Source organism: Podarcis muralis, chromosome 14 (genome assembly GCF_964188315.1).
Source record: "Podarcis muralis chromosome 14, rPodMur119.hap1.1, whole genome shotgun sequence".
In the NCBI taxonomy this organism is placed as follows: domain Eukaryota; kingdom Metazoa; phylum Chordata; class Lepidosauria; order Squamata; family Lacertidae; genus Podarcis; species Podarcis muralis.
Genome location: NC_135668.1, coordinates 2103125 through 2112037, shown reverse-complemented (window position 1 = coordinate 2112037; position 8913 = coordinate 2103125). Strand labels below are relative to the sequence as shown.

At 45.3% G+C, this 8913-nt stretch overlaps 1 protein-coding gene across 7 annotated transcripts in view; it reads left to right on the top strand.

The window, feature by feature from the left end:
- The first annotated feature begins 3655 nt into the window (after positions 1-3655).
- LRRC49 (leucine rich repeat containing 49) overlaps positions 3656-8913 on the top strand; it is a 57251-nt gene continuing 51993 nt past the window's right edge. For 6 of the 7 annotated variants that reach the window (XM_028706833.2, XM_028706832.2, XM_028706830.2 and 3 more), the window contains exons 1-2: positions 3656-3955; positions 6409-6471. In XM_028706833.2, coding sequence (XP_028562666.2) covers positions 3671-3955; positions 6409-6471 — 348 coding nt within the window. In that variant the 5' untranslated portion in view covers positions 3656-3670. The remainder of the gene's footprint in view (positions 3956-6408; positions 6472-8913) is intronic. The other variant, XM_028706831.2, reaches the window with a different exon arrangement.

Below are 8913 nucleotides of genomic sequence, written 5' to 3'. Positions count from 1 at the left end.
ATAGCGCTACAACTTCGGTACCTACTTATCTACTCGCGATGGTATGCTTTTGAACTGCTAGGCTGGCAGGAGTTGGGACAAAGCCACAGGAGCTCACCCCATTGTGTGGATTTGAATTGCTGACCTTAGGATCATCAAGCTCAAGAGGCTTGATGGTTTTGATGACTTGGAAAGCTGTCTGCGGACGAACACCGGAGATGAGCGCTGTACCCCATAGTCAAATTTGACTAGACTTAACTGTCCAGGGGTCCTGGTCCTTTACCTACAACTTGTGGACTTTCAATTAAGTTGAATGTTGAAAGATTCAGGACTGATAAAAGATAGTACTTTTTCATGTAGTGCATATTTATTTATTTATTTATTTATTTATTTATTTAATAATTTTTATTGGGTTTTCACATTTTCCATAAACAAACACACAAAAAGTACAACAAAAACAAAACAAATATATTCTCAAAACCTTATTTTCTTAACCTTATTCCCCGAACTCCCCCACCCCCTCTTCATACATCCCTATTCTCATAATTAACTCAGCAAGTTTTAGTTTCTCTCCTTGACCTATAATTAATATTTTTAATATGTCTCTTCCTAATTAGCCCCATTTCTCTTATCCCCAACTCTTATAAACATTTAGGTTCTTTCCTAAGGTCGGCCTAGGTTCCCTTCCACAGATTTCCCATTTTTAAATGTAGGCCCTTTTCACCCAACCCAAAGTTCATCATCGTTCTTGCCCTTCTGCTTCCCCCTCCCCCCTTCCCAGGTACTGGTCCCTTTTCAAATAAAAGTCCACCATAGTTTTTAGCCCGGATTTCTTACGTCCGAGGCCTTTAAATCTCTTTCTGTTCCTCTCCGTCGGTTCTGTTGGAAGTCTCTTATATCAGTCATCAAATCTCGAAGCAATCCATTCTCCATCACTCCAATTTTCCTTCCCTCCAAGATACTTGGTAACAACTGCTGCCAAAAGTCAACCAGTCTTTCATATTCAAAAGGGAGGCCCCAATCATATTTCTTGTGTCCTTTAAGTTCCTGTATTCCAGATACTTCAGGGGCCCCCTCCTTCATCCTTAGCATCTTTTGCAAAGTTATAATCCAAGTAATCCAGGTATCTTTTCCATTGCAATCCACCATTATAGACTTTTTGTTGGTATTTTCCAATTGTTCTTTCTCCTCTCCTTGCTCTCTTTCCTCCGCTTCTTGAGATATCGCTTCTGTTTTGGCTGCAGATTCCTTTCCCCGTCAAATCCTTCATGCATTCAGCAGAGTTGCTTGTTCCTGAAGTCAAGGTCATTAATTGTTTGTTCATACTCAGACTCTGCTCTTGCAATATTCCCACAAGAAAGAACATCCTGTTTATCTCTGCCTGTAATTTTCCTTCTGCAGCCATTGTAGTAGCTTTGGAATCCCCCTAGAGGGATTCTGGTTACTTTATAAACTTTTTCCAACAGTCCAAACCTTTTTTTGTTTCTTTCTATCAAGTCTCCAACAACTTTGTTTCAATTTAACTTTTAGTTCAGAGAGATATCAGTTAACAAACTTTCAATCTGTCCATTTGACAGCTCTTTTGACAGCTGTCAAACTCCTTATTCTTCTTCACCAGACTCAAACACGGGACACTCCCTGGTCCATGGGGGGGGGGGGATTTTCTCAAAGAAAAAAATTCCTCCTCACTCTCCAGCACAACACTTCTTTTATTAAATCATGGAAGATAGTTTCTTTTATAATATATAAAAGTATCTTTTCCGCCTTAGTTCTCTCGACCTTGCTTGAAAATTTTCTGTAATTAGGGGGGGTGCGGACTCCCTTTTAGCACACCCTCCGGTCGTCTCGAATTCACAGGAAAAATTTCTTAAAACCAAATTCCGTTTACTCACGGGTTAGTTCTTTCAGTCCAAATTTTCAGGGAGGAAGTCAGCGCTCTCCGGTCATGGCTCGCGGCTACGCTCCACCGAGGTGTCGATCGACTCTCAGCGCCACACCGCCCTCCGTACCCTTTTCGAGGGTCGGAGGGGGTGCTTAGGGCACCCACCGAGTCTTCCCGTCCGTAGGCTTCAGCGCCTACGGTTTCTGAGGGTCCCCGCGTCGCCGGCGCGGCAAGACCCAACCTCCGTGGAGCCAATTCCCTCCGCAGCTCGGAGGGAATCCGCCATTTCCAGATCGCGCTAACCCGGAAGTCCCCATGTAGTGCATATTTAAACTATGGAACTACCTCCCAGAAAAGGCAGTGATGGTCACCAACTTGGAAAGGCCTGGACCAATTCATGGAGGAGAGGTCTATCCATGGTTGGTAGCAGCGATGGCTGTGCTCTGCCTCCAAAACTGAAGGAAGCAATGCTTCTGAGTACTCCTTGCTGGAAACTACAGGAGGGGAAGCAGTTCTTGTGCTCAGGACCTCCTTGTTGTTTCCCACAGGCATCTGGTCAGCTACTGGGAGAAGAGGATGCTGGACTAGATAATAGAATTGTAGAGTTGGAAGGGACTCCAAAGGTCATCTAGTCCAACCTCCTGCAGTGCAGGAATCTCAACTAAATCCAGTAGATTCTTCCGATGTCCTTAAATAACGCAATGGCATCTTCTACAGATGCTGCTGAAGCCCAGCTCCCCCATCCCTGAGTATTGGCCACGGAAGCCAGGGCCTGATAGGAATCCAGCAACATCTGGCGGGCCACATGTTCCCCAGCCCTTGCCATAGGGGTGGAGCAAGGCAGGTGCCTCATGCAATCCACACCTCCAGCTTCCATGTGAATGTTGCTAAAAGGGTGGTCAGGAGGTGTCGCCTCACTCCCTTTGTGACTTAGCTGGTTGCACCTGACATTGGGCCGCAGGAGCAATGCCTCAACCTCTTCCACATGCGCTACATCAGGAAGATTCTGGGCATCACATGGCAGGACAGAACTACAAACAAAGATGTGCTGTTCCACGCTCACATTACCAGCACACTTGCACTTCTGTCTCAGAGACATCTATGCTGGGTTGGTCATGTCCGCAGAATGGAAGACGGCAGGATCCTCAAGGACCCGCTCTGGGAGGGAAGATGGCTTCAGGCAAAGATGTCTGCCAACATGACATGAGGGCAGGCAGCATTAACCCTGTCATGTGGGAATCCCTGGCAGCACCTGGAGACAGACATGTTGTGTATCCACAGCAGTGACCACAGGAGGAATGACCACTGACAGGAGTCTAGAGAGAAGAAATTCCCCGGTGCATCTGCAGCGGCACAAGCGGATACCTTCACCTGCCCCAGCGGCAACAAAACATGTCTCTCCTGTATTGGTCTCTACAGTCAAAGCTGGTGCTGTAACCTTCCAAGTTTGTCTTCACTGCCGAAAGTGCACTCCTCCTTTATCTCCTGAGACAGATGGATGCCAACAACAACAATTTATTAAGTTTAATGGCCTCTTTCTCTTGCAGCGGACAACAAAACTGCTAGCATATTTTCCAAGCTAAGCAGGGTGCAGCACGCTTTTCAATTAGATGGGAGATTGGCACGTGTCAGGATTCCTGCATTGCAGGGGGTTGGACTAGATGACCCTCGGGGTCCCCTCCAACTCTACGAGTCTATGATTCTCGGGGCGCCACTGAGTGTCTTTAAAGGCGGCGGGTAGCCCTCCAGGTGGCTGACGGACTCCAACTCCCATCAGCCTCAGCCAAGCGCTGCCGGTGCTGAGGGCTGATGGGAGTTGGAGTCCTGGAAAGTCGAGAGGCCCCGCCCCGGCAAGGTCGCCTCGAAGCCTCCAGAGAAAGGAGGGAGCGGGGGGCGGGGCCCTGTCCGGAAGCGCTGCGGTTGCTATGGCGACTGCCGGGTGGCTTCCGGCCGAAGGGGAGCGGGAGGAGGCGTCCGTCGCCCGGAGGGGTTTGGGCGCCGCCGCCGCCGCGGGAGGAGGAGGAGCCCGTTGCCATGGTGCCCAGCAAGTGCCGGCCGGCCGTCGCCGGGGCCCGACCGGGACACGCCGTCTCGGTAAGCGGGGGGCGGGGGGGGGCGGCTCCGCCTCCAGAGCCCGCTCTGAGGAGACACAAAGGGAGAGGCAGAGCCGCGCCTGCGGGGGGGAGGGGGGTTCGCCTCACGGGCCCTCCTGCATTTGTGTATTTAACGCTTCTGAATCCATATATTTAATATTCATCTACCTATATAACGTTTTCTCATCCTTATTTATATGGATGCAAAAACAAGTAAGGTGCTGGAAAAAGGCAGGATATAAATAGAATAATAATAATAATAATGCAAATGAATGTAACAATAAATACACATACATCTGTATTTATTGTTGTTATGTGTGCACTAGTGGCCAAATTTGTGGAAACCTTTTGGGAAAAGTGTATTTCCGAGGTTTGATAGCTTATAACACAACTTATTTTTGGAGTAATACCATAAAATTATATATCAATGGAAAGATAATTTAATGAAGAATGTAATGCAATAACTGTTATGAAGGATTATTTATTACAACAGCAGTCATAAAAAAGAAACGTGAAACACATAGAACAAATGAGATATACAAAAATTTTCACCATGTCAGTTAATATTTAGTTTGGTAACCTTTTCTTTGATTACGGCCTTACAATGCCTTCCCATGCAGTGAATCAAGTGTTTTAGTTCTGCAGCTGTAATAATGTTAAACCAAGATAGAATTATTGCCTGTATTAATTGGGTTTTATTGCTGGGTTGGTTCTGACTAACAAGTTTCTTTAGTCGGCTCCATAGATTTTCAGCTGGGTTAAGGTCTGGGCCATGTATTTCTGGGCATTTACATTCCCATTAATGACGCAAATTCTGCCCACACCTTTTGCTGTCATACAACCCCAGATCATAACGCTAACTGAGTGTTTCACGGTAGATGTAATGCAAGTAGGATGTAAATCTTCTCCAATTCTTCTCCTCACATATTTCATGCCATCACTACCAAGCAAGGAGATTTGGGTCTCATCACTCCAAATAACACTGTCCCATTGGTCTGCTGCCCAGTTAACATGCCCAGTTTCATCTTCTGAACCTTTGTTTGAGAGATAACGATGACCTTTTCCTTGGAATTCTAGCATTTAGACAATATTCCTGCAGTCTGTGTTGAACAGTCCTTGCACTCAGCTTCACATTACCTTGCACCATGTCATCTTGTAGACACCCAGATGGTTTTCTTCTGTCCCGTAGGCACAGGCTCTCATTTCTTCTATCATCGCTTGCTGCTGTGCACCTTTTCCTGCCTTTACCAGTCTGATTTTGTAGTGGCTGAGTCTCCTGATACCTCTTCAAAAAATTAGAAATGCCACCTTTGGTTAAGTTTCCACCAATTTTTCTTCTGATTTCTTCATAACTGTAGCCTTGTTCACTTAGTAGTGCTATTTCACATCGCTTTCTGGGTGACCAGTCAACTCTTTGTGCCATTTCTTTAATTTTATTACATTTTACAAGCTCACTAAATGAAAGAACACAAAAGAATCAGCCAACTGAAAATGTCCTCCTCTCATCTCCAGTACATAGCATCAATAGCTGAATCCTAGTGTGACATTGATTGAATCGTTGCCAAAACAAGATGATACCTGATTGGCTCTCTAAACACTCCTGCTCATTGGCTACATTCAAATAAAGGAAAGCTACTGCATATCAACCTAAGCAAGTTGTGCTTCCTTTTTTCTGGTTACTTGGCTATAACTTTTGATAGAATACAGAAAATTGAACAAACTTTGTTGCATTACATTCTTCATTAAATTATCTTTGCATTGATTATATCATTTTATGGTATTACTCCAAAAATATGTGGTGTTATGAGCCATCAAACCTTGGAAATACACTTTTTCCAAAAGGTTTCCACAATTTTGACCACTAGTGCAGTGTTTCCCAACCTTGGGCCTCCAGCTGTTTTTGAACTACAATTCCCACCATCCCTGACCACTGGTCTTGCTAACTAGGGATGATGGGAGTTGTAGTCCAAAAACAGCTGGAGGCCCAAGGTTGGGAAACACTGCACTAGTGTATGTTATCACCTTCATCTGTAATTATTACTGTATTATTATTATTAGTATATCCCACCTTTTTTCCTAATAGGGACTCAAGCCAGCTTACAACTAAAATAGAAACGTATTTTTAAAAAACCATTAAAAACAATTAAACAGTAAAATTCATATAGTGACCACATACAGATCATTATTTATGTTCCAATTTTTATTTCCATTGCTTTTAAATTCATATATATCTATATGAGGTTTTAATCTTTCTTTAGCATACATTGGTATGTTTGTTATATGACATGTGGTCAAAAACTGGTCACTGGATGTGGTGGCAGATTCGTTAGCGATCTTCCATCTCTTATTTCAGATTATTAGATTATAGAGTGTCTCTGATTTTCTAGCATTCTTCACCTTCTGTTATTTAAATTATATATTCCTGAAAGTTATTAATACCTCTTCAATTTCCAGGCCAACAATTATGGGCTTCAGCTGGTTCTCCAGAGTACATCAGCAGCAGAAAGAACCAAGCCTGTGAGACCTGATTTTTTATTATTGAAATACAGCTGTACACAGTTGTCCAGTGTATTTGATGTTTTGTGTCATCAAATGATAGATTAGAATGCTTTCAATGAAATTTCCCATATGATTTGTAACTGTGCATATGATCTAATGTAGCCTTTGTCAATCTAGTGTCCTCCAGATGTTTTGGACTACAACAATCATTAGCCCCAGCAAGTTTGGCAGTAGTGATTGGAGCTGATGAGTATTGTAGTCCAAAACATCTGGAGGGCTCCAGGTTGACAATGGCTGATCAAATACTTGATGTTTTATTGTGTTTTATATATTTTGTTGTCACCCTGTGAGTTACCCTGAGTGGCTGGGGCAGTCCAGTCAGATGGGCAGCATATAAATATAGTAATAGTAATAGTGATCCAGGACATGAAAACACACATATCTACCATATTTTTCGCCCTAGAGGACGCACCGTCCCATAAGGCGCACCTAGTTTTTTTTTTGGGGGGGGGAATAAAGGGGAAAAAATTATTCCCCCCCCCAGGCGCGGGGCTGGGGCGGGGGAAGCCTGAGCTTCCCCCGACCCCAGCCCCCAGAACAGGCAACTCTCCGCAAGCCGTGGGAGCCCGGTGCCTTGCGGAGAGCTGCGCGAAGCCTGGGCGCGCTGAGCTCAGTGCGCCCAGCCTTTGCCATGCAGGCAACTCTCCGCAAGCCGTGGAAGCCTGGCGCGGGCTCCCACGGCTTACGGAGATCTGCGTGAAGCCTGGAGGCAACTCTCCGCAAGCCGTGGGAGCCTGGCGCGGGCTCCCACGGCTTACGGAGATCTGCACGAAGCCTGGAGAGCGAGAGGGGTCGGTGCGCACCGACCCCTCTCGCTCTCCAGGCTTCAGCGAAAGCCTGCATTTGCCCCATAGGACGCACACACGTTTCCTCTTCATGTTTGGAGGGGGGAAAGTGCGTCCTATGGGGCGAAAAATATGGTATATACGCTATATCACTGGTGAGAATAGCCAGCAGCACTTCACTTGGCTACTGATTTTTATTGCCTTGGTAGGTGATCCAGGCAGGGCACATTGCTGCTAACTCCTTTTTTAATTTATTTACTAGCACCACTTGGTTGTCTTTTAAATGTATACTGTATCTATGAGTACACAGCCTCATATTAACCGTGTGCTCCAGTAAATCACTCCTTTCTTTCAGTTACCTATCTGGGAACAGCTTAATAGATATTATGAAGATATCCTGTCTGCATGTCTTTAAAAAGAAGCATTTTTTTCTTAAGAGAAAGAAAAAATAAAAGTATAAAACATTCAAACGCAATGCACTAATGGTCTATCTGAGCAGCATGAGGCATAGCATTAAATCAGCTTATTAATATACAGTGGGCCTACAACTTATGTGGGGGTTCGATTCTTGGGGTCTGTGCTGAATTGCAAAATTGCTCAAATTCAGGAAACCCTGGAACTGCCCCCCACTCACCCCAACATGGAGAGCTGCTCACTGGGCTCTGGGAAGGTGGTACAAGGGCAGCATCCCAGAACCCTTGCGTCTCCTTCCCAAAGCCCAGTAGGTGAGGTGCCACCTTGCTTCCCAGCCTCTGGGAAGGAGGTGCAAGGGTTCTGGGTGCTTCCCAGGGCCCTCCCATGATCTCCCCAAAGCATGGTAAGCAAGGGAAATCCTCTGGGTGTACATGTGTGTCTGTGGAAATAAATAAACGAAGAGACTCTACTCTCTGTTGCTTATTTATTCCCTTCAGATAATGTTGCAATTGCACATGTAAAGTGAGTGCAAATTGCAGATTTACTGTACATCTACTTCTCTGTCCCAAATGGTAAGGGAATCCCACATGCACAGTGAGGCATTGACTGCCCCCTGTTGTGAATATTATGAAATGTGATACTGACATAGAAGTGTACATTGGTATTCTACATCATACACATGGTTGGTTATAGGTGTGGTGAGGGGAAGGGGTACAATTTCATAGAACTATGGATAGGACAATAGGAAGCTGCCTTATACTGAAACAGATTGGTCCATTTATATTGTCTTTGATCTACCGGTAGATCACTGGACGTCTGTGGTAGATCACTGGTAGATCAGTGGCTTCCCACAAAGAAGCTCAACAAGTTTGGGTCGCCTGAAAAAAGCTCAACATCCTTGACCTGAACCCCTAAAAAACTGGGCTTTCCTCCTCCCTAAGAAAATTTCAACAACTTTGACCTGAACCCCCCAAAAGGGGGTAGATCACTGCCAGTTTTTAACTCTATGAGTAGATTGCAGTCTCTTGGGAGTTGGCCACCCCTGGTCTACATAGACCACCACCAGCGGCTCTCCAGGATCTCATTCAGGGGACTTTTCCACCCCTACCTGGGTTGAACCTGGGGCATTTTGCCTGCAAAGCTCTACCACTGAGTTATGGCCCTTCCACATATGGAAGTAGTTCTCTGTATCCAGTTTCCT